This window comes from Gigantopelta aegis, chromosome 14, assembly GCF_016097555.1.
Source record: "Gigantopelta aegis isolate Gae_Host chromosome 14, Gae_host_genome, whole genome shotgun sequence".
NCBI lineage: Eukaryota > Metazoa > Mollusca > Gastropoda > Neomphalida > Peltospiridae > Gigantopelta > Gigantopelta aegis.
Window position 1 is genome coordinate 53,563,368 of NC_054712.1, and position 26,961 is coordinate 53,590,328.

The 26,961-nt window shown below is 35.3% G+C and overlaps 3 protein-coding genes across 4 annotated transcripts in view; 1 reads left to right on the forward strand and 2 right to left on the reverse strand.

Moving 5' to 3' along the window:
* The window catches only part of LOC121388214 (putative GPI-anchored protein pfl2), a 62,536-nt gene extending 60,877 nt beyond the window's left edge, over positions 1 to 1,659 (reverse strand). Inside the window, exon 1 of the mRNA XM_041519481.1 lies at positions 938 to 1,659. The gene's annotated coding sequence lies outside the window, so the exon portion shown is untranslated. The remainder of the gene's footprint in view (positions 1 to 937) is intronic.
* Positions 1,660 to 3,964: 2,305 nt separating this feature from the next.
* On the reverse strand, positions 3,965 to 14,831 carry LOC121388800. Its single transcript, XM_041520304.1, has 5 exons — positions 14,186 to 14,831; positions 10,237 to 10,342; positions 6,131 to 6,316; positions 5,346 to 5,483; positions 3,965 to 4,989 (listed from the first exon to the last, which is right to left on the reverse strand). Exons 1-5 carry the CDS (start codon positions 14,303 to 14,305, stop codon positions 4,808 to 4,810), a joined length of 732 nt encoding a protein of 243 aa, XP_041376238.1. The 5' UTR covers positions 14,306 to 14,831; the 3' UTR covers positions 3,965 to 4,807.
* A 5,417-nt stretch (positions 14,832 to 20,248) lies between these two features.
* Positions 20,249 to 26,961, forward strand: part of LOC121388143 (protein virilizer homolog) — a 66,718-nt gene continuing 60,005 nt past the window's right edge. For both annotated transcript variants that reach the window (XM_041519379.1, XM_041519380.1), the window contains exons 1-5: positions 20,249 to 20,321; positions 23,990 to 24,102; positions 24,750 to 24,836; positions 25,695 to 25,743; positions 26,724 to 26,883. In XM_041519379.1, the coding sequence (XP_041375313.1) occupies positions 20,250 to 20,321; positions 23,990 to 24,102; positions 24,750 to 24,836; positions 25,695 to 25,743; positions 26,724 to 26,883 (481 nt within the window). In that variant the 5' untranslated portion in view covers position 20,249. The remainder of the gene's footprint in view (positions 20,322 to 23,989; positions 24,103 to 24,749; positions 24,837 to 25,694; positions 25,744 to 26,723; positions 26,884 to 26,961) is intronic.

The window sequence follows — 26,961 nt, forward strand, 5'->3', positions numbered from 1 at the left end:
TTTTGTACAGATAATTTTGTAGGAGTTTCAAACAATAGTTTCCATTTTGCGTTAGATTTTTAATTTGTATCTTAAAATATAAAATATTTAGCATTTTGCGTTAGATGAAAAGAGTCCGCTAATCAATGTAGATTTTTAATTTGTGTCTTAAAATATAAAATATTTAGTATTTTGCGTTAGATGAAAAGAGGTTGCTAATCAATGAAGATTTTTAATTTGTATCTTAAAATATAAAATATTTAGTATTTTGCGTTAGGTGAAAAGAGGTTGCTATAATCAATGTAGATTTTTAATTTGTATCTTAAAATATAAAATATTTAGCATTTTAATGCCACCATTTGAATAGCTTTGACAGATAAAATTAAACGCCAATTTATTTTTTGTTTTATTGTTTGCTCTGGCGAGTTTGACAATGAAATTAATAGGTGAGTTATTTTAGGAATTATTAAATATTTATTCAAAAGGAAAGGCTCCAGAAAACGAGATTTTATTAAAGATGTTTACAAGAACCAATAGTGATGATTAGGAATTGGTAATGTGTTTTATGTGGTCCTACTGAAGTACCATGGGCTCTAGGTATAACATCTACAACTCATCCACGGCCTGTTGTATAGTCTCAGCATTATCAGATGAAAAGTTAATAAGTTGTTTTTCAGCTTTATTTATTTCTAAAGGATGGAATCTGCTACATTTTTGCATTAGCAGCAATGTATGTTCTATAAATCGTGCACTTTTTTACAGACAGTAGAACACACCACGCGAGTTTTAATATACCAGTCATGGGGTACTAATTGGAACGGGCCAAAAAACAAAACAACAAAAACAATGGCTCCACCAAGGGGATTTTATCCTACGACCAGCACTCTACTGAGCTACAAATTTAATACAAATAATTAATTTCGTACACAAAAGTAGAATGTAGCATATCAACACTCACCGTACAAATTAGGTTGTATTCAGTTCGCTTCTTCCTCCGTAAATATGAAAGAAAATTACGCTTTCTTTATTTATTTATTATTACCTTTTTTAAAGACAATATACAACAGACCCAGTGAAATTCCGTGAAATTTAAAACCAGGAAGTTCTGTTAGGGTGAAAAACAAATGATAACATGGTAAAGAATTTTGGTGTATGGGCCCATTACGAAAAGGCAGTGACCTATATCGACGTGACGCATGCGTCGGTCAACGGGTATTTTTTGACAGTAACTTATACAATTGATATGATAACACTGACATTATTATTGCGCTGCAGCACTACTCGTATTACCAGCAGAAAGTTGGGGCGATTTTTTGTATATATTCACCAGGGACGTACCTAATCTATCATAAGTGGGGTGGCAGTAAAAAATAACAGGGGTAGTAATAGAGGGTTTTCTTCAAATAAGCACAAATTTAAAAGGGCCCTTGTTCGTATTATTCTGGGGAATCAACTCCACCTTTGCATCCAGCTAGGTACGGGCCTGCCCACTATCCACAAAATGTTATTTAAGCTAAGTTTGCATTGAGGAAAACATTCCGCAGATCCACCATGACTACTGGTACATTAATAATTATACTGTACTCCGCATATTATCAGAGAGAGAGAGAGAGAGAGAGAGAGAGAGAGAGAGAGAGAGAGAGAGAGAGAGAGAGAGAGAGAGAGAGTGAGTGAGAGAGATATGGAGATAGAAGGAGAAATAGCCCAATGAGTTCACCGACGGGGATCGATCCTTTTGAGGGGTGGGGGTGGTAGTCAATACTCGCTACCGCCACACAAAATGCATATAATGTGATGCTGACGTTTGGAAAAGTACATAATACAAGAATAGCAAGTTGTTGTTAACAACACTGCGGCAACACAAATGCACAAACTCTATTAACAATACGTCTCTTTATAGCCATCAGATATCTGTCTAACACTTTTGTAACTACGTAAGATCAAATGCCTCATTGACAAAGGTGTTTTGTTTGCTGTGATGTTTTACATTCTACAGTGGGCCTTCAATGTCAAACAAAATGAAATTATATTCCATGTCACTTTGTTTTGTTTTTTCTTTTGCTTGTTTATGTGTATGCGTGTCATACATACTTTCCCACCCCACCTGTACATGGGTACTGGCCAGTATATATTTATTTTGTCTTTATATATAAATTATATCATCACAATACACTGGCGGATCTAAAGGGGGGAGGGGGTCACACAGGTCCCGTAACACCCCCACCCCTATACACAAACACGCCCGTTTGAGCGAATTGTTGGTTGTTTTTTCAATTCATCATCCACAACATACAACACTAAACTGCCCCGACAACGCGTCTCTGGGCACCTTTATGAAACAAATTCCGGGGAGCTTACCCCTGAACTCCCTACATATCTCACTCCCTGTGGAGCTCGTCTTATTTGCCTTCGTCAAACTCAAATTGCTCAACACAAACGACAACAACTTTACAAACAATATATTTCATACTGAGACAAAATGCTGTTTAGTAAACAAAATATATTTACAATATCTTAAAACAAACATGAATGAAAAGTTAAAGTTTGTTTTGTTTAACGACACCACTAGAGGCCTTGATTAATTAATCATCGGCTATTGGATGTCAAACATTTGATAATTCAAGTTCAAGTTCTTTATTGCTTTAAGTTATACAACTTATAAGCTTTATAATAAAAACAGCAATTTATAATAAATACGTATTTACAATATTTGATAATGGTGGGGAGTTATTTAGCACTATCTAAAACACATTCATGCATGAAAAATCAATACATGTCTAAAATAAACGAAATAAACCATACATACACGCATGATAAATAATTACGTGGGTAGTAATAAAAATATATTAAACATAAACACATCACGTGCGTAAGGAAACTAAAGACACACATACATATTATCTAAACACAAATAAAATAAAATAAAATAAAATAAAATAATAATAAAAATTAATAATGAGAAAAAATAAATAAACTACCGGTATATTACACGTTATATGGGTATACAATTTTTTTTATAATAATTATTTAACACGTTATGTAAGTATACAAAATAGATATACATATATATTTAAGATACATTTACATAAGCACCGATAGAGACAGACAAACCGACAGGGGTTAGTTTATAATATTATTGCAATAGTTGATCCCTGATTTTATTTATTCTTAATAACAAATTTCCAAAGTTATTGAGTTCTTTGTTATTTTCTGTGGATAGAAGCTGAATAAGTTTTAAAACACTAGAATGTCTATAATAGTAAACTTTTATGAACGTGTTTTCCATTAGGGTGTATACTACCAAATCAAATCCCATAGACGACAATAGTAACATATGTGGCTAAAACTCCTACCTGCAGCGTATCAATCGACATAAACGCCACGGATATAAATACTACCACCCCTCACCCTTAAAGTGAATCACAAAACATTGGGGTTCAAGCTGCTCGTTTCTGAAATAACGGGTAGCGTCTATGACTATCCTAGTTCCGCACAAAATTCGAGAACTTTTTTTTACAGGTACTCTATATATGTTTCAAGCACAAGGCTACTTTTCAATTGTTATTTTTACATTTTACGGCACATAAGAATTAAGCAGCTAATTACAGGCGGATCCACGACGAATAAAGGCGAAGTCACACAATACGAGTGCCTCGTACGGTAATAGCCCATATTATTATATGCGTCCATGTACTTATAAATTTAGAGAACTAATGGAGAATAAACGAATTAGTACCCTAAAGAAATTATCATATTTCATAAATATAATAACTAATGAATTCAAACGCCCTTGACTACAAACACCATCAAAACCAAACATATTTAACAAAATACTATCATTATCCACTTCACCATATACAAGTTTAACAATCTATTCGTTTATAAGTACTTGGATACCCGTATATCTGTATTAAATATCTGTATTATTACATAATATATTGATGTTCTGCGTGATTGTATGTGTTTGTATATGTGTTTGTGAATGTATTGTAATTAATGTATTTACTGTTAACCATCTTGTCACGTGTATATAACAAAATGTTTATGTATATATTCCTCCTATGCCATTGTGTAACGGCCCGGGTGTAAATAAAGTCTTGTCTTGTCTTGCCACGGGAATAGCCACTTGTGGTAAGCCAGCATTATGATTTTATCAGTTGCCATGCTGCATTTTCTGCTTCTAGCCTTACGCAGGAAACATATTTATGCTTAGGAAAAAAGGAAGGCATGTTTTATTTAATGACGCGCACTCAACTCATTTTACTTACGGTTATATGGCATCGGTCATAATGCTAATGCTAGTCTTAGATTACCAACTGCCACGACAAAGTTGGCCAAATTTCTGCTCTCACGTCTTCTACGACTGTCCAGTTGCTAGTCTTACAACTCGATTCTCGTCGTATAACCCATAAATTGTTAATTTGAGCGCACCCATCGTAAATCGGGAAATTACAACGTAGCCGTTGAGTTGTCTTATTTCGTCGTGACAGTTGACAGTCAGGTCCTAGCACAAGGAACACACAAAGTTATACAAAACGTGTGTACATTTTTCTTTGGAGATCAGTTCTTATAATTAAAGTTAGTCACATAATTTAACACAATACTGATATATGTTTCAATACTTTGATATAGCCTCTTTTTTCAACTCCACCTTCTTTAAAATGGAGTTGGGCTTGCACGGGTAATGAATGCATCTTACAGCACTCTGGAATAACCAATCAGATGTTTTAAAATCGATCTCGTACATGTAGGATATCGCTGTTTGATACAGCGTTCTCTTCAACGAGTATGTGAACAAAAAACAACAACAAGATCTTGTGTCACACTGTTAATCCCGTCCGCCGTAAGATCGCATATCGTTGGTGTTACAAAACTGTCCATAACAGAAGCAAACTGTGCTATAGTTACTGGTACTTCCAAGTGATCGCTGTATTTGATGACATATTGTGACGTCATTTGAAGCTTTCATGAACTGATCGCCTAAACCGGTGACACACCCTCGATATACGTCTGAAAAAAGAAAAGAAAAAAAGAGTTACAAATATTAAAAAACCTAATACTGATAATATTTCAGTGTAGCTAAATTAAAGCACAGTGTAAACAGCTGTGTAAAGATGTAAATATCAAGGGAAGGTAAAATTAAAACTTAGAGAATAAAATTCAGTATCTCGAAGAAATTTCAAAACAAGTTCAGGATGGAATGGAAATGATTTTCTATCATAGGTGGCTGTGTGGTACAGCGCTCGTCTTATGCGCGATCGATCTAGGATCGATTGCCGTCGGGGGTTCCATTGGGCTATTTCTCGTTCCAGCCACTGCTCCACAACTCTATGTGCTCACACTTTTTAATTTTGAGAGAAACTCACAATGTTCGTCTTGGCCGTTAACTTCCACGTAACAGGCATGCCTACACGGTACATCTGCATACTGGATAGTCAGCTTCCCATTGGCAGGACAACTGCGCACGTGGCTATTGCATTGGTAACACCTCTGTGAACTTGGCGCTAAAAATTAAAAACATATCATTAACAAGAAAGTCAGTGACACTGAAGCTCTCCCGCCTATCCATAACAGATCCCGATGAGATTAATCACAAACTACTTAACGTATCGTCCATTCAATGAACGTTCCTCTTCAGTTGCTTTTTAACAAATTTTTATGTACATCAAAATTCTCTAATCGATGGAAAATAACTCATGTTAAGATTCTCTTTAAAACAAATATCATTACTAAGTTGAATAGTAAAAGTACTTGAAAGCATTCTATTCAAAAATGTATATAATTATTTTATATTCAATGACCTTCTATGCAAATATCAGTGAAGCTTAAATTGTGTTTGCCAAATCGCTATGACGTTATATTTGGTACAGACATGGCCAGTAGTTTGTCAGCACCAAAATCATCCAATATTGAACGTTACGTTACACCAATGCAGGATTTTTTTATTTTTTTTTTGTTGTTGTTGTTGTGTTGTTGGGGTTGTTGTTGTTTCTTGTTGTTGTTTTTTTTGTGTGTGTTTTTTTTTTTGGGGGGGGGGGGTATGGGGGTATGAGTTCCCACTTGCGTAATAAATTACATTATTTTCCAAAACATTGGAAAAAAAAGAAGAAAAAAGCAGTTCGTTAATATAAATTAGATCGAGTTAACGCACCATTAGTTGTCATCCGTGGCCGGTTAGAAGTGGGTTGAGGTGATGAAGAGACAGTAGTGGTAACGTTCTCGCTCGTTGTTGGTTGTGTACTAGTAATAGTGTGCTGAGATGTTAACGTTGTATTAGGTGAAGGTTGTCTTGTTACTGGCGTTGGTAGCAATGTCGTCGGAGGGTTCCCGAGTTGTGCTGTTGAAAAAAATTGTAATGATAATTTTTAAAGTCAAATTTTTTTCATCATGTTCTTCTTCTCTCACTCTCTTTCTCTTTCACTCTCTCTCTCTCTCTCTCTCTCTCTCTCTCTCTCTCTCTCTCTCTCTCTCTCTCTCTCTCTCTCTCTCTCTCTCTCTCTCTCTCATATCTCCTTGTGATAATGTTTGTGTCTGTCTGTCTTTCTCTCTCTCTTCACACACACACACACACACACACACACACACACACACACACACACACACACACACACACACTGTATAACCGTATGTTCTAGTTCTTTATTGCTTTAAGTTATACAACTTATAAGGTTTATAATAAAAACAGCATATTATAATAAATACATATTTACAATATTTAATAATGGTGGGGAGCGCTTTAGCACAATCTAAAACCACATTTATGCATGAACAATCAATACATATCTAAAATAAACGAAATAAACCATACATACACGCATGATAAATAATTACGTGCAGTAATAAAGAAGATATTAAAGATAAACACATCACGTGCGTAAGAAAACTAAAGACACACATACATACAGTGGACTCTGTCTAAACCGGATTCTGTGTAATCCGGATCTCTGCGTAAACCGGTCTATTTCTAAAGCCTCGTTCAGCTACCGTTTATCTCTTAGGTATAAATCTCTGCCTAATCCGTATTCTGTCTAACGAGCTACTCTCGAACCACTAACGAGCTACACTCGAATTCAAAACCTATACTAGCTCAAACATTTACCTTTCGACCGACCGTTCAAAATTGCGCCAAAATTACTCAACAAAATTTTCTCTTTGGTTAAATCGCTCCACTCAAAATTCCATAGCACCACCATCCCATCCGCCTGCTACCGATTCAATCGGACTGCTGGTGCTCCCTTGCACCTGCCAGTGCAGACGGTCCTCCTCCTCCCCCCCCCCCCCCCCCCACCTTTCCTGTCTTGGACAGAGAGGCCGGCCAAGGCCGGCACCTGTGCCCACGACAGGCGTGCGCTACAACAGCTTGCTCTGAACGTGCACGTAAAACCCTTTGACCTTGACCTTGACCTTGACCTTGTATTCTGTCTACTCCGGACTCCGGATCAAAAATCAAGAACAAAAGAACCATTCATGTATTAATTACCTCTGTCTACACCGGACTGGGATTTGACTGAACGACGGGCTGCTGAATTAGTTTAAACAATGATCGTCAATTGCCAAGTAATCAGGACGCCGTCGCAAGATCAAATACAAAATGTAATCGCACTCGTGTGAAGTTTACTCTTATTGCGGTGGGCCGGATTAATATTAGTGTGTGTGTTGATACCTAACTGATTTCTCTCTTACGGCGAGTTTTACTTGTCAACCTAACGCATGTCTAAATAGGTGCGAGTCGCTCGTATATTTTGTGTTGTCTTATTTCATTTATAATGGCGGAGCGACCCCAAAAAAACGGCAACGTATCGAACTTTCGTTAGAAACTAAAGTCAAATTAATACAAAAATTAGTCAAAACAGAAAGATTTAGCACAAATGTTTTAATTCGTACGTACGAATAAATAATGTTTTAGGAAATAAAATTAAATTTAACCTAGTACAAATATTAGAACGACCAGGAACACGTTTAATATGCAGCCATTAAATATTTTATGCAGAAAAATATATTTGATACGTAATTAATCGTTAAAAAATCTCTGTTAGTCTATAAGATCTTAAAAATTGCAGCAAACTTAGGAATGTCCCTTTAAGTATATTTTTTTATGTCTGTGAAATAATCGATTGCAAGTCTGGGTCTGTGTTTCCCAACCATCCATGGGTTCAAATGTCATTGTTGATCGCGAGTTGTCGATCATTCAAGAACCATAACTCTGGATGAACTCTGTCTAAACCGGACTATTTCAACGGTACGAAGTGAGTCCGGTTTAGACAGAGTCCACTGTATATCTAAACACAAAGAAATACGTAAAATAAAATTTTAAAAAGTAACTATAATAAAATCATAATAAATAAACAAATAAACAAATAAAATAAAATAAAATAAAATAAAATAAAATAAAATAAAATAAAATAAAATAAAATAAAACAATAATAATAATAATGAGAAAAAATATATGTGGGTATATATTAAAAATATATATATAACACGTTATGTAAGTATACAAAATAAATATACCTATACATTTAAGATACATTTATATAAGCACCGATTGAGACAGACTAACTGACAAGTGTTAGTTTATAATATTATTGCAATAGTTGATCCCTGACTTTATTTGCTCTTAATAAAAAATGTCCAAGGTTATTGAGTTCTTTGTTATGTTTTTGTGGATAGAAGCTGAATAAGTTTAAAAACACTAGGATGTCTATAATAGTAAATTTTTATGAACTTTTTCTTAAAACATTGTATATTGGACACTGAATAATAAAATGATACTCATCTTCCATCTCATTATTATTGCAAAATGTACATACTCTTTCTTGTCTATCAATACCTCTATCGGCCGGATTCTATATTTAGTTTCTGAGCAGATATTCAAATTTTTACTATTTCCTTTAAATGCTGATTGTCTATGGTTTTCGCAGGTACATTAAAAATTTAAATTAATTTAACAGGTATTGGTAGAGATGTCCCTTTGGTGTTGCTGTCATTCGGCTGTAATAGAGCTGCTTAAATGTGTCGCATATCCATTCCTTAATTATATTATAAATATTATTATTAACATGTGTTAAATCACATTTATAATTTAAATCAAGCTCATTTAGTTCCTGTTTAATATTCATTAACCAATTATCTTCATACATATTCATTAGCTTATACAGAGCTGTTAAAATATAACTATTCGAATTTCGCATCTTAATCCAATATTTGAAGATTTTTAATGTTCTTGTAATCTGTAAAGGGAACCATCCTAATTCGCTATACACAAACTCATTACAAGTTCCTTTATGTACCCCAAGTATCTTTGAATGTTTTCGATATCCTGGCCAGAATGAAAACCCCAGATTTCAGCCCCATAGCTAAGAACACTATTAACATACGTGTCGAAAATTGTTAACTTTGTATCAATATTTAAAAAAAATCTTATGACACACATTTAACATTGAACATTTAACATTATGTAACAGATCATATTATAATATTTATAAAGAGCACTATAAAACTTCTTCATTTGAATATTATTATGGTACGAGGTCTAACATTCATGGAAGTTGACATAGTTGTATATTCGTGGGTGCCATGAAAATGGATTTCTCGCTAATGTTTAAAGCAGCAAGTTTACCTTCTTTTCCTATAATATCGCTTATTATAATACAGGTTACTATTTATTTTATTTTATTTTTATTTTTTTTATTTGGGGGGTGGGGGTGGAGGCAAACTGATTTCTAATCGAATTAAACGAAAATGCCCGAATTTGGAGAACAACATTATTCATATTTTCTTATTCATTCATTTTATTTCAACTTATTTTCGTGCTTATATCCAATTAAGGTTAAAGCACGCTGTGTTGAAGCCCAAAATGTCCCAACTGCCCAAGATGTCCTAACTGGGATATCTTAGGCGGACACTGGCCAAAGATGTCCCAATTGGGACATTTTGGGCTTCAACAACGCTGCACACACCTCAGTATCCAGGACAGTGGGTTAGTTGTTAGTTGTTAGTTGTTAGTGGTTAGTGAGAGATACGAGAGTGTAGCGGTCTTACACCTACCCACTCAGTCGTTAAGACTCGCTCTGGGTTGGAGCCAATACAGGGCTGCAATCCCAGTACATACCAGCCTTATGTCCGATGGCTTAACCACGACACTACCGAGGCCGGTCATGCTTGCCACTTTAAAATAAACAAATAAAAATAAAAATAAAATAAAATAACATTCAGTTTAAAAGTTCTTGAATTTGTATTTGAGATAATATATAGGCCTACCGATTTGTTGGTACAGGACCGCAACAGGTACCCCGACAGAACACAGAACTATAAACGCGACGACGGCAACAGCAATAAAACAGCGCTTCGATGACGGGTTGCGACTCTAAAATACATAAATAAAGTCATGTTTAAAATAAATAATCACAAGGTTTTTTTTTTAAATTGACACTTTAATATTTCTTCTTCTTCCTTGTTTTCTTCTTTCTTCTTTCTTTCTCACCCCCCCCCCCCCCCCCAGTGGCTCGTTTCTCTGCTGAAAATGTATTTAATAGATTATTATTGTTACTGCTACTACTACTGCTACTACTACTGCTGCTTCTACTACTACTATTACTACTATTACTACTAGATTATTACTACTACTACTACTACTACTACTACTACTACTACTACTACTACTACTACTACTACTACTACTACTACTACTACTACCACCACTACTATTACTACTACTACTACTATTACTACTACTACTACTACTACTACTGCTGCTACTGCTGCTACAACCACCACCACTACCACTACTACTACTACCACCACCACCACTACTACTACTACTACTACTACTATTACTACTACCACTACTACTACTACTACTATTGCTACTACTACTATTATTACTACTACTATTACTACTACTACTACTATTACTACTACTACTAATACTAGTACTACTACTACTACTACTACTACTACTACTACTACCACTACTACTACTACTACTACTACTATTACTACTACCACTACTACTACTACTACTATTGCTACTACTACTATTATTACTACTACTACTATTACTACTACTACTATTACTACTACTACTACTACTACTACTACTACTACTACTACTACTACTACTACTACTACCACTACTATTACTACTACTACTACTACTACTAGTACTACTACCACCACCACTACTACTGCTACTACTACTACTATTATTACTCTCATTATTATCATCAATATATACATTTAGCAGTCAGCAAACAGTTGCATGGTGATTTTTATTTTTATTTACTATTTATATATGTATTTAATATTTATTCAAATGTAATATTAACTTTACATATTGTAGTAATAGTTATATTTTAATGTAAAACTCGATACTGAAATACATCCTATTTTAAGTTTTTAAATTTTATAACCCATATCTGCTTCCATAGATAAACGATTGACATGTGACCTCACACTTTTACTGATGTCGCTCACTAGTATGTAAATTTAACATGCAATCACCATATGTAAAATTTCTATATTTTCGGTCACTAATCAAAAATATAGTTTTTTTGGAACGGAACTACTTTTATTCTAGTCATGATCAGCAAAAGAATGTTGTATTGTTGAATGGTACTTATTTTCTCCTTTTGAATTTTAAAAACCGTTTTCAAGACAAATAAGTGTACGAGACAGGGGACGGGGGACGTAGACAAATTGTAAGTGGTGTGTTACAGTACTTTAAAAAAGGGGACATCTTAAAATGGCGCGATTTAACACAGACCGTGACTCAACAGAGTGCAATTATTATTATTATTATTGTTATTGTTATTATTATTATTATTATTATTATTATTTAAGCCAAATTATTATGCCTAAGTAAACATCTCATTCCCCCCCCCCCCCCCCCCCCCCCCCCCAAAGCAGGCGATTACTTAAATATATGACTGTTATGTCCCTTAGTCATATTCTAATTATATTGCTGTACATTGCGGTGCATATTTTCTGGCCGACTTAATATACTGTTACATACAGATACGTATTACATTACGGTAGTGAACAGTGGCTGATTTTTCATTGGTTGTACAATATTATTAGTACCCACTGATGCAAAGCTCATCTGTGTTCATGTTTAAAAAGTGCGTGTGCGCAACAGAATTTATACAAGTCCGTAAAAAGTGGACAATTACACCTTAAGACCTATATTTATTGTGCTTGTATTGGCTCAAATGAGATAATATCGCACTAACGTTTTCGCATACAGGTTTGCAAACTATTTTTATTGGTTCCCGAAATGGCCGTTCGGGTTAATGCGTTAAAATTTAAATCTGATACCACAGCTTTAGTTTGATTATTCTGTAAAGGACGAAAGAGAGAAAGAGACAAAGGGAAAAGAATCACAGAACCAGAGACAAAGAGACAGAGAGAGAAAGAGATTAACTGAAAGACTGACAGAGATCAATCGGCCTCGGTGGTGTCGTGGTTAAGCCATCAGACATGAAGTTGGTAGGTACTGGGTTCGCAGCCCAGTATAGTACCGGCTCCCGCCCATAGCGAGTTTTAACGATTATTTCATGGCAGACAGCTTTGAAGTTGCAACTATTAGACTGAAGTTGACAGGGGAGTGCATGTTGTTTGCAACATGTTGTAACTTGTTGATATTAAACATTTTTTTGGGTAATTCCAGCCCATGCAAAAGTAATACTTTTTGTGTAAAAAGGGTTTACTCCGGCCAGGTTTAGTGGGTGTGTTTTGTTTAAAACCAATATCCTGGGAGAAAGATCTGGACAACAGTGGTTGTTGTTTTCAGGGTATGTTGCCCTCAGGCAGGTAAAAGTGAATGGGCCTACTGATATTAATAAAAGTGCTATAGCCATGTGACTAACACTATAAAGAGCCTAATTTGTTTAACGACACCACTGGAGCACATTGATTTATTAATCATCCGCTACTGAATGACAAACATTTGGTAATTTTGACATTTAGTCTTAGAGAGGAAACCCGCTACATTTTATTTTCATTAGTAGCAAGATATCTTTTATAAGCACTATCCCACAGACAGAATAGTACATACCACAGACTTTAAATATACCAGTCGTGGTGTAATGGCTGGAACGAGAAATAGCTCAATGGGCCCACCGACCGGGGATCGATCTCAGTCCGACCGCGAATCAAGCGTTCGCTTTACCACAGGGCTACGTCCCGCCACGATTTCGTCACATAGTTTAATCTTACCGATTAGCAGCAAGGAATCTGTTAAAAAGGATGGCACTCAGCTTAAGACCTTTAATATACTAGTGTGTAAAGTAGAAATTAAACACTGAAATATTTAAAGTCTACGAATTATCATCTACTAGGGACAACATTTGAAATTACATAGCGGAGCTTTCTTGACCGATAGGTCTCGTATTGTTTTTTAATCAGTGGTGGTTTTAAGTCACTTTCTTTCATTTATTTTAGTTTCCAGTTTTTATTTTTAGGCCGACCGCAAATAATTATGAGTAGACATGTTAAAAAATATGTCGTAACAGTGTCGATCCTACAATATCGCTTATCCAATAAAGTTGTTTTCTATGAAATATATATATATATTTAAAAAATATAAAAATAATAAAAACAATTTTAATTTTTTTTATTTGTTTTGGTGTGGTTGCATGTACTTGAAGGTATAACATACGTATTTACAATTTTTAGGACAACAATTAATAAATACGTTTGACAGAAAACTGCCAATTACGCAACTTTGATAAAAGACTTTTTTACAAAAAGCTCTCTCAAAGAAAACGATTCTACGTGTGGAACTGATTGATTCATTAAGCACTCACTGGCGATTCAGTATCAATAAAACACAAATTAATAAATACTTCTAGCAGAAAACCGCTATTATGCAACTTTAATAAGGGACGCTCGTCGGCGTACGGGCTCCTATTTTTGTAGGGTGGGGAGGGGGGAAGGTTGGGTTTTGCCCGAATTAAACGAAAATGCCTCGATAACAACATTGATTCATATTAACTTTACTGTCACTACTCATTTTTACATGGATTACAACTAATTTTGCGGGTAGAATGATGGAAATACATGGTAAAAATAAAAATCTCAGGTTAACACAGTTTGTCAGAATATCTCTTATCGTTTTTACCGGAATTTGAGGATTTTCTCCAGCAGTTGCCCCCTCCCAACCCCATCTCGTATGGAGACACTTTAACCATTTGATCAAAAACTGTCCTACCTGTGTAGCTGGCTGTTGTAAAATGGAGAGACCGGGGTTTGAGTATCCAGTGGATGATGGAGTTGACGTACGACTATAGACACTTCTGTATATCGAAGGCACCAGCCCAGTTGCCGGCATCCAAGAAACACTGAAATTCAGCTCATGATAACTATCACTTGAACTGACATCGTTCACCCCCGACACGCCATCATCACCACGGCGTGGTATCCAAGACGTAGGCCTGCCGCTTCCCTCGTAACGATGCGACAACGGCAATGACAACGACGTTGATGTGGAAATTCCGCACACATTGTCTCTGGCATGAATGATGCCACCGCCACTTATAATTGTCTTCACCGCAGTGTCCTAGTCCGTTACCAACAACGACGACGTTGCTGTTAATATTGTGGATTACACTATTAGGCCTACCAGTAATGACGAAGTCACTGAAGTTGTTGTCGTAGATCACATGTAGTTTTGGAAGGTACATCCTAGGTGTATCTGCCATTTTGTTAAAGAAAAAAAAAAAAACAAGACACGAGCTCTTGCAACTGACTGCTTATGAGTCTCAATTCAATAGTGGTTTCAAGCATTACGATCTATTGCTATCTAGTTACAAAATCCCCCGAATATTTCTAGCCGACTTCCTTGTTTAAAGGGGAGATTAAAATCAACCCGGAATAAACGGTAACCGTTCCAACAGCACAATACAATGACGCAATGCAGGGTAGCCTGCAGGGCTAGTTAACATAAGTTTTTACTGGCATGGGCCTTGCTAAATATTGTTTAACTATATCTCAAATCGAACATTTCCATCAGCTAATACATGTATCAAACCAGTGCACCACGACTGGTACATCAAAAGCCGTGATATGTGCTATCCTGTCTATGGGATGGTGCATATAAAAGATCCCTTGCTGCTAATCGAACAGCGGGTTTCTCCCTCAATATCTGTATTTTTACGTTTATTTATTTATACATAATAATCATTCCACGTGAAATCATTTCATAAATAACTCGAGGAATGTCGGAATTGTATTGTGCTTTCGCGATGTTAAAATTAGTTTTGTTTAACGACACCACTAGAGCATATTGGTTTATTAATTATCGGCTACTGGATGTCAAACATTTGGTAATTTTGACATATAGTCTTAGAGAGGAAACCCGCTACATTTGTCCAAGATCAGGTCAGGTCAGGTCATAGGGCTTAACGTGCGCATTCAGAGCAAGCTGTTTTAGCGCACGCCTTTGATATACCAGTCGTGGTGCACCGTGTAAACTTAAAGTAGATTCCTGTTTTAATAAAACTTATAAAATTCGAGAATACACACAATCGGTCAGGTTGACAGTTTTTTACGGGAAAAAAAGAAGAAATGTTTTATTTAACGACGCACTCAACACATTTTAGTTACGATTATATGGCGTCAACATATGGTTAAGGACCACACAGATTTTAAGAGGAAACCCGCTGTCGCCACTACATGGGCTACTCTTTCCGATTAGCAGCAAGGGATCTTTTATTTGCGCTTCCTACAGGCAGGATAGCACAAACCATGGCCTTTGTTGAACCAGTTATGGATCAGTCAGTGCAAGTGGTTTACACCTACCCATTGAGCCTTGCGGAACACTCACTCAGGGTTTGGAGTTGGTATCTGGATTAAAAATCCCATGCCTCGACTGGGATCCGAACCCATTACCTACCAGCCTGTAGACCGATGGCCTAACCAGGACGCCACCGAGGCCGGTCAATTATTAAAGGATTCTAAAAAAAATAAAAAAAATAAAAAAATAAAAATAAAGCCAGTAAATTAAGTTATTTGGTTGTAATTGTTATGGATACATACTTCATAGGACCGTCCTGAGTTTGCTGTCATTACAACAGATCCTTTTTAATACAAAAATTACATTCCTCTTTAGAATATCAATATCTGTATTAAAAAGTTAGGGGCTTTGCAGCAGCCCAAACCGGATTTTACCTCCCAATAATTTCGTAACTACGAACAACAAATATATATTACGAAGAATATAAATAATAACTGCCACAAACATTAGGACACAACCGCAAACACATTGGATAGACACTGGTATTATAAACAGAAAAATGTATTTAAAGTAACAGACTCTAGGTTCTATGACTTTTCTTCTTCTTTTTTTTGGCCGTTTTTAATAATTTAAATTACTTAAATTTTATTATTTAGAATATTAATTTTCGTACACCTTAAGTGGTTCTTGTCATCCGGGATTTTGCAATACCCCAAAAAGCATTTTCCATAATTCTAAAAACGCACATTCGTCTGAGAAGTAATGGTTATCGAGACAAGCTCTAGTTATTTTTTGACGGTATTTTCGTGTTTAAATATCACAGACTTTCTATAGCTTCTCTCTGTTATAAACTTGTCCAAATGTGTGTGGCAGGTTTGTCCATTTCCACGGACTGAAACTAGTGTCTGCGCCTTTAAAAAGGCTATGTTAGTCGAACACATTATACAAAGGAATAAGGTTTACATTTCAAAGCAAACGTTTGAGATAGCACGTTACAAACCCAGAGTGGCGCGGTATTTAATCGTTATGCAGATTACGTAATACGAACCTGTTTCTGTCATAAAATCCAACTCAAGTGCCCGTGGCTGGTATATTAAAGGTCGTGGTATGTGGTGTTTTGTATGTGAGAAAATTCATATAAAAGATCCCTTGCTGTTAATGTAAACACAATGTTGCAAATTTCCTTTGAAAGAAAGAAATGTTTTATTTAACGACGCACTCAACACATTTTATTTACGGTTATATGGCGTCAGACATATGGTTAAGGACTACACAGATTTTGAGAGGAAGCCCGCTATCGCCACTACATGGGCTACTCTTTACGATTAGCAGCAAGGGATCTTTTATTTGCGCTTCCCACAGGCAGGATAGCACAAACCATGGCCTTTGTTAACCAGTTATGGATCACTGGTCGGTGCAAGTGGTTTACACCTACCCACTGAGCCTTGCGGAGCACTCACTCAGGGTTTGGAGTCGGTATCTGAATTAAAAATCCCATGCCTCGACTGGGATCCGAACCCAGTACCTACCAGCCTGTAGACCGATGGCCTAACCACGACGCCACCGAGACCGGTAAATTTCCTTTGAAGGCAGAGAGTCAGAACAAAACAGAACTTTATTTGCACTATATACATTGTATTACCAAATGTTTTACATTCAGTAGTCGGTGATTAATTAATCAATGCGTTCTAGTGATGTCCTTAAACAAAACAGAACTTTATTTGCACTATATACATTGTATTACCAAATGTTTTACATTCAGTAGTCGGTGATTAATTAATCAATGCGTTCTAGTGATGTCCTTAAACAAAACAGAACTTTATTTGCACTATATACATTGTATTACCAAATGTTTACATTCAGTAGTCGGTGATTAATTAATCAATGCGTTCTAGTGATGTCCTTAAACAAAAACAGAACTTTATTTGCACTATATACATTGTATTACCAAATGTTTTACATTCAGTAGTCGGTGATTAATTAATCAATGCGTTCTAGTGATGTCCTTAAACAAAAACAGAACTTTATTTGCACTATATACATTGTATTACCAAATGTTTTACATTCAGTAGTCGGTGATTAATTAATCAATGCGTTCTAGTGATGTTCTTAAACAAAAACAGAACTTTATTTGCACTATATACATTGTATTACCAAATGTTTTACATTCAGTAGTCGGTGATTAATTAATCAATGCGTTCTAGTGATGTCCTTAAACAAAAACAGAACTTTATTTGCACTATATACATTGTATTACCAAATGTTTTACATTCAGTAGTCGGTGATTAATTAATCAATGCGTTCTAGTGATGTCCTTAAACAAAAACAGAACTTTATTTGCACTATATACATTGTATTACCAAATGTTTTACATTCAGTAGTCGGTGATTAATTAATCAATGCGTTCTAGTGATGTCCTTAAACAAAAACAGAACTTTATTTGCACTATATACATTGTATTACCAAATGTTTTACATTCAGTAGTCGGTGATTAATTAATCAATGCGTTCTAGTGATGTCCTTAAACAAAACAGAACTTTATTTGCACTATATACATTGTATTACCAAATGTTTTACATTCAGTAGTCGGTGATTAATTAATCAATGCGTTCTAGTGATGTCCTTAAACAAAACAGAACTTTATTTGCACTATATACATTGTATTACCAAATGTTTTACATTCAGTAGTCGGTGATTAATTAATCAGTGCGTTCTAGTGATGTCCTTAAACAAAACAAAAATTGAAGTATTTTATTAGTGGACGGGGCGGGACGTAGCGCAGTGGTAAAGCGCCCGCTTGATGCGCGATAGTTTAGGATCAATCCCCGTCGGTGGGCCCACTATAGGCTATTTCTCGTTCCAGTCAGTGCACTACCACGACTGGTGTATCAAAGGCCGTGGTGTATTCTATCCTTTCTGTGAAATAGTGCATATATTGGATATCTTGCTATTAATGGAAACATGTAGCGGGTTTCCTCTTTAAGACTATATGTCAAAATTACCAACTGTTTGACATCCAGTAGTCGATGATTAATTAATTAATGTGCTCTAGTGGTGTCGTGCAACAAAACAAAAACTGAAAGATGTTATTACACTGCACTGGCGTTCCCCGTATTGTAGATTTTTTTCTTTCTATCCCACCTTTTGTTTTTACCTTCGTCCAATAACACGACTCGTAAACAGTGTGGGTGCCCCCCCCCCCCCACCACCACCACCACCACCACTACCATTACCAATATAAATCCTGACTACGTCAGTGTTCCTCTTCAACGGATATCGTGACTTAAACATGAAACAACAAACAAATATTTCGAATACAAAGGAACGCCAAAGGTAAAGAGTATATCACGGTATCGATGACAAGTGGAGATATGACGAGTATGTACGAAGCTAAAGATTGTTTTCTTTAACGACACAACTAGAGCACACTGATTTATTAGTCATTGATGGTTAACTGGTTAACTATCGCAAAAATTAGGGGGGTGGGCCCCTGCCCCCCCCTCCCCACTCAGATCCGCCTCTGTGTCAACCATTTGGTAATTTTGACATGTAGTCTTAGAGAGGAAACCTGCTACATTTTTCTGTTAGTAGTAATGGATCTTTTATATGCGCCATCCCACAGACAGGATAGCACATGATGCTGTTGTGGTGCACTAGCTGGAACAAAAAATTGCTCAATGGGCCCACCAATGAGGATCGATCCTAGACCGACCGCGCATCAGGCGAGCTCTTTAACACTGGGCTACGCTCCGACACAGTAGCTGATTGAAAGTGAATATCGTTGTTTTCTATAAAAAAAAAAAAAAAAAAAAAAAAATTAACGACGCACTCAACACATTTTATTTACGGTTATATGGCGTCAGACATATGGTTAAAGACCACACAGATATTGAGAGAGGAAACCCGCTGTCGCCACTTCATGGGCTACTCTTTCAAACGAGAGTTAAAGTTTGCTTTGTTTAACGATACCACTAGAGGACATTGGATGTCAAACATTTGGTAATTTTGACATATATTCTTAGAGAAATAACCCTCTACAGTCGATTTTTCATTAGTATAGCAAGGGATATTTTATATGCACCATCCCACAGACAAAATAGCATATATCACAGTCTGATTACACAAGATGCTCAAGGAACACCAACCGCTGCAACTAAAACTACTGTACATAATTACATTTAAATAAATATATTTCCAACACAGGTTAGGTGTCAAAACACAGAAGTATACAGCAACCCTCTTTACGGTTTTAAATATCCCAACCAGTGCACCACAACTGGACAAAGGCCGTGGTATGCTTCAAAATGCATATATAAAAGATCCCTTGCTGCATTAGGAAACATATTGAGGGTTTCCTCTAATAACTACGTGTCAGAATTACCAAATGTTTGACATCCAATAGCTGATGATTAATTAATCAATGTCCCCCAGTGGTGTCGTTAAACAAAACAAACAAACAAACAAACTCTCTGAACAGTTACTATCAACTGAAGAAGATGGAGGGTCTATTAAAGGAGGAAATTGCATCCGAAGTCTAGCTATGGCGGACGCCGTGGTGGAGCGTCCTGTAGAGTTATTATTTTTTGATACATTTTCACATGAAGATAGTGAAGTAATTAAATTATGTGTTCTTGTATTTATTTAAAATATTGTGCTGGGTTTTTTCCATATGGTATAGATGTGCGTAGCGTAATATCTGAACTGATGTAGCCTAATGAGTTCTTATTCTGTTTCACTTTCGCAACTTGACTGTTGGCAGTGTTGTTAGAGTCGGTGTTGACATACAAGCCGTGAAAAGAAACCGCAATCTCTTCCACTGTAATAGTGTCAGTGTTGAAGGAGTTGACAAGACTTAAAGAATGACATCTATTTTTAGCTGTAGTGATGGAACACTTTTCAAATAATGATAATTAAGAATTAATAATAAAAATGTTTCCTTAACCACCACCCCCCCCCCCCCCCCCCCCCCCCCCCCCCAATATAATTTTTGTTTCAAACGTAATAGCTTGAGTCACCTCCAGCCTTCCCGTTATTGATAATGATATGTAGGGATAGGCTAGACGAAAGTATGTAATTATTTGGCAATCGTTGACCACCAAATTGTCGCAAGCTACTGTGTCTAAAATACAATTTTTGTTTCTAAATCTGATGCCACAGGCCACTTGTTTGATTATTCTGAAGTCCAGTCACAACATTAAGTGAAATGATACTATTGCACGCAGTGCAGTCCTTGCCTTTTGAAAAACAAAGGCGAGTGAAAAATCGCACACCTCAAAACGCTTAGGCGAGTGAAAAATCGCACTTGTCAATATGCTATGTGAAAATCAAGCATTTATTAATTTAGTAATTGGTACATATAAATGTAGTGACATATGTTGCAAAAATTAACCAATAATGTTTTCTTCTAATTTTATGTTTGGTTCATTAGTGTAGTCTGACTTTTCCCTTTCAGAAATGGAGTTATAGTTTATTAAAATTTTTCAGGAGTAGTACTATAGAAATATAATTATGAAATATAATTAAGATGCAGACCATTTGATTTTTGAATTACAATATGTACTATTCAGATAATTTGATGCACACAATTATATATATATACCTTTTCAGTGTTAGATGGTTTGATGAACGTGCAGCTAAACATATATATATAGGAATCAACTTGTCTTGAATGTCATTATTATGTACAACGAATATGATTAGGATAGTTTGGGATGGGAAAAAAACACTGGTTCCGAGGAGGTGGTTCATGAACTACGACCCAAGCATATCAGGTGTGCACTACTGACTTATATTATTAAAACATTTAAAAAAAAATAATAACTCGTGAAACGTGGGCCTACAATTACTTCAATTGATAGTGTTAGTTGGGACACTGGCATTCACGTGGCATTTTTAATTCAACAATTATGCAACCAATATGAACATTCATTAACCTCTGGCTGAAATACAGATATTTAAATGAAGTTTTATTTGATTTGTTTTAAAGATAAAGAAAAATAATAGACATAAAAAAAATACCTAGGCTTATTCCTACATACCCATTATCATTTCTTTCCCTTCTTTTTATTATTACGTCTAATTTAAAAAAAAATTTTTTTTTAAAGAAAGTATAAAATTACATGATTGCCATTTTCGGGACCTTACGTAAGCCTTGTAGGCTAACACATTATGAACTAATCAAGACAGTTTTACCGACTGCTGATTTCCGTAACGAGTTCATTTGTGTAGGCTACAGAAGCCACTATTTAATTCAATCCCATTTCTCTTTCTGTCATAACTATATGAACAGTATAAATGATTAATCCTTATTAGACGTTGTATCTGTTACTTTACAAAAGTAGACTGTTTCTAATTAATAATAAATTAAATAGGCAAAGGATTTTGATCGGATTGGTATGTTTTCGAAGATGTCTATTAAACCTGTGTTTTCCGATTTGTATAGCAAAGATAAGTACCAGTCATATCTTAAAATCTTGAATGGACGCTACCATTCTCGTAAACAAAATTTCTTGTATTATTAAACGGATCTTTCTATCAACTACATAAGGTAAATAGTGGCAATCAATATACAAAATTATTTTACGTGCGCACATTACAAAACTTTATTGTGGAGGGAATGTTTGTCAAGTGAATGCGATTTACTTTAAATTCACATTGTGAATTTTTTACTCCAAAATTGGGAATAAAAAACGACATGGCCTCTCGAGAATGGTGGGGAATGTGGCCCATTATCTGAGTCTAGAAACATAGGTGATAAAACCCTGTATTAATGAACATTTTATATTTTGAATATTTTAATGTATCACATATTTAATTATTTATTAATATCATAAAGTTAACAGTGGTTTAATTTCATTTGTTCATTTGATCATTTGAATTTTTTTTGAATTCTAGAAGGCCTGCTAAGGATAGGTTTAGCATTGAAACATACACAGTGACATAACAAAATACTGTCCATCTATATAGGCTATAGCGATAGTCTGCTTTTAGTTTTTCATATATACCATAATTTTTGTTTGTGTCAATGTAAGAAAAAAGAAAACAGTTTTAAGAAAAAGAGATGATGTTCTGTGAAATTAAATAAAATTATATAAAAAATTGTTTGATTTAAGAAGACTATGTTATACTTCCATGTTAGTCCTAAAATAGACGGCAATCACAGCACTTTCATTTTGGCTTCTTATTCAATAAAATATCATGTCTTATCTTAATGTAGGCCTAATTTGTTTGACTAGTCCGTCACGTTTGACAAACAGGTCATTTTATGACATTAATATCAGTACATGTGGGAATAATGAAAACACTGCCCCCCCCCCCCCCATCCTCCACCCCTACCCCAGCCCAACCCACATCCACAATGAAATTTGTGATGAAAAATAATCTTATTTGTACAGTACTACTGTTTGTGTTTTTAAGAACATCGTTGATCACTCCACTGAAGCTGTTTTTAAAACCAAAGTGCTCAAATGATTTATGTTGAAATTTTTATGAATCTTTATCTTGCCTAAAACCTTAGTGGTATATGGGCATGTTAAAATAATTCAAAGTCTTATGTATAGGGTATTTCAAGCTCTGACTGTAAAAAAAGTTTCATCAGTGACAGCACATTTTTATTATATCATATTGATTTGCTCACCCAGCATTACTATCTGTGCAAAAATTATAAAGGTGTAATGACATTTAGTAAATGGTCAGTAAATGTTTTTAAAAATCAGTTTTTCTTTACTTCCAGTGTATTTAGAAATCAGTTTTCAGGGCATACATTTTTTTTTTGAGACAACCAATATGTCATTCATGTGGTTTTAGTGTTTACACAAACAATTTTCTTCAGTAGTTAAATACAAATAAAAAGGTTAATGAGCAACAGTATTAATCAAACGTGAATCTAAGATAAGCGATTTTCGTGGCTTTTCTCCATAAAATTTCCTATCATTAATATCAAAATATACTCTCTGTGTGATAGGACCAACTTGAAAGCTGTCAGGTGAAAATAAAAATTAAGTTTGTTTGTCCTAACCCGACCAACCTATGAAAATCGACTCATGTCAAAAAAACATTGACCTCTTTTGGGGAAGAATTTGTTTTTGTTTTTAAATATTTAACCAATTTCAATTTAGGCTTAAACTAGTGTAATATTGATCTGTAGATGATATATGTCAAACATTTTAAAACCTTAATATAATATAACCAAAATTTATTAACATTAGGTTCGATTCGTTGGAAATTAGAAATTTTGTAAAATTATAGTCACGATGTGAAATTATTATTTTTAACTTGCAGGATTTGAATCTCGACTTGGTGCGATTTCCTTGTCCTGTATCAATATGTGAGGTGCGGGTGGTACCCCTTGGAACTCAAGTGCAGGCAGACCTACCAGGTGGATCAAGGAGAGGGTATGTATTTTTTTATATTATTATGATATGTGAATATATGCATAAAATAAGCCATACTTTGAGATTATATGTTTTTGTCTTATATTAAAAATATAAACCATAACCACCTTGATGGAATGATAAGTTATAATGTTTAAAACCGAGAAAATATGATGCATTAAGACCTCATAGAGATCATGGTTTAGATTTCTCTGTTTTTTAAATTTTTAGAAAAGAATTTTAAAATATTTTTAATAGGAAATGAAAATTGATTAGCAACTACTGTTTAATATTTTTAAATTATGTGGCAATCTCAGAAACTTGCCTAGCAAAACTGCGACGTGATACTGAACAAAATGTTCTCAGTTTATTGTCATATTTCATTACTTTCATCTTCTTAATGTCATTCTCATCTTAATGTAAGAATAGGGTGGGTGTTTTTGAGATTCTAAATCCGTCTGTCCATCTTTGTGTTTGTGTTTGTCTATCCGCAGTGTGTGTTCTTAGGGTACATGTGAACAAAATATAATTGTTTTAAATGTATATGTTAATACAGTATTTACAGAGGATGGTTTTCATGACTCGTGTAGATTCGGTATAATATTTGTACATGAGTCATAGAGTATGTTAGATTATTTGACAGATGTGTCTTTGAATTGTCATTCCAGAGCCACCAATCCCTCGTCTTTCAAGTTAGAACTGTTTGTCAACAATCTTGGTAAACCAAATGCGTCAACATTTGAACAGCTTGGCCAGTAAGTCATTTTTTAAAGACGTAAAATTAATGTTTAATCTTTAAATTGTCTTGTCCATTTGGAATGCTATATTTTTATACCTCAGATATTTGTAACCAAGAATATATTAACCTGTTATATTGCTTGAAGGTGTGGGGGATGGGACATAGCCCAGTGGTAAAGCGCATGTCTGATGCATGGTCGGTCTAGGACCAATCCATGCCGGTGGGCCCATTGGGCTATTTCTCATTCCAGCCAGTGCACCACGACTGCTATATCAAAGGCTGTGGTAGGTACTATCCTGTTTGTGGGATGGTGCATATAAAAGATCCCTTGCTACTAATGGAAAAATGTTGCGGGTTTCCACTCTATGACTCAAAAATTACGCTATGTTTGACATGCAATAGCCGATGATTACTAAATCAATGTGCTCTAGTGGTGTCGTTAAGCCAAACAAACTTTTTTTCCTTTGTTTTTGCTGGAAAGGTATCATTTTAATGGCACAGTCATAATATTCTAGATTGTTTGGGGGGAAAAGAAGCTTGTCTTCTGCTTTTTATAAAACATCTCAAAAGAATATGCCTGGCATTTTTAACAGTTTCCAATATTTCTGCGCTGTCGACCACCTTTATACTTACCCGATTCCACATATTTTAAAGATCTCTTTGCCTTCAGGTCCAACTGACTGCTGTACACACATTGTGCTAAATATTGTGTACTTAACATAAAAGTGGTTATTTACTGTGTTTTAGACTTGAATTCAAAGAAAATTCAGATGTGGTTTTCAGACTAATTTTACTGTGTTTTAGACGAATACAAATAAAATGTAGGTTTTACCTTGTCAGATGTGGTTTTAAGACAAATTTTACTGTGTTTTAGACTGGAATACAAAGAAAATGTGACGATACAGTTGAAACCTGATGAAGATGTAAGTTGCTTGCTCTGGTTTGTAAAGCTTTCACTCATGATTTTTTAGGTAACATTTTTTTTTTTTTTTTTAACAACACCACTAGAGCACATTGATTATTAATCATTGGCTATTGGATGTCAAAACATTTGGTAATTCTGACATATAGTCTAAGAAAGGTAACCCGCTACTTTTTTCCATTAGTAGCATGGGGTCTTTTATATGCACCATCCCATAGACAGGATAGCACATACCATGACCTTTGATATACCAGTTGTGATGCACTGGCTGGAACGAGAAATAGCCCAATGGGCCCGCCGATAAGGATTGATTCCAAATCAACCATGTATCAAGCGAATGCTTTACCACTGGACTATGTCCCACCCCGGCCTGTCTTGCCGTGATAAAGTGAAAAGGAGAACTATAGGTATTATGTTTCTGAGGGCATCTGTCTATCATTGTTTTTTTGTTTGGGTCAATTTTTCCACCAACGTTTAAGCCCTAGGTCAATGAAACTTGGTTTAAAGTTGCATCTTTGAATATTCACCTCCATGCATTTTGTGTTTTTTTAATTATTAAATTCCTTTTTTATTTTTTAAATGTACTAGATTAATCCTGAAAGTAATCACAAATAAGAAAATTTATTCACCCAATCAGGTTTTGTTCAGTGAGATATTTAATTGTGTGGAATTTTTGTATTTTAAAATTAATATCATGTCCCCAAACTCATGGTGCAATTGCTGAATCTATGTCATAATAAATTCATGAAAGAAGTAACAAGTTTCATTAGCACTGGTTTTGTTGCTGTTTGGTGAAACTAAATTTTGTTTATCTCCATATTTTGAAACCAGATTTTCCTAATCACTACTATAGTAATTGTTTTGTTTTACCTGCTTCAACCATAATATGAATTTTTTTGACAACAGTTGTACTTCTGTCATTCTTTTGTACCTGTGTTAATTATTATTTCATTGTTGCTGGATATTTTCTTTGATTGGCAGATTGCTACCGATGGTTTGATTCTGAAAGGATGGTACAGCACAATAACATTGGCTGTGTATGGTAGTGTCACTACAGTGGTTGTGAAGCCTGATCGAGCATCACCCCCGCCACCCCCTCCATTACCATCCCAGCAAACTGTAACCAGACCTAAAACTCGAGGTGACTAATCAGGGATTTATCCAGGCGTTCTGTGGGTCCGAAGATAGGCCCCTTCCCAAAAACAAACTAGCACTATAT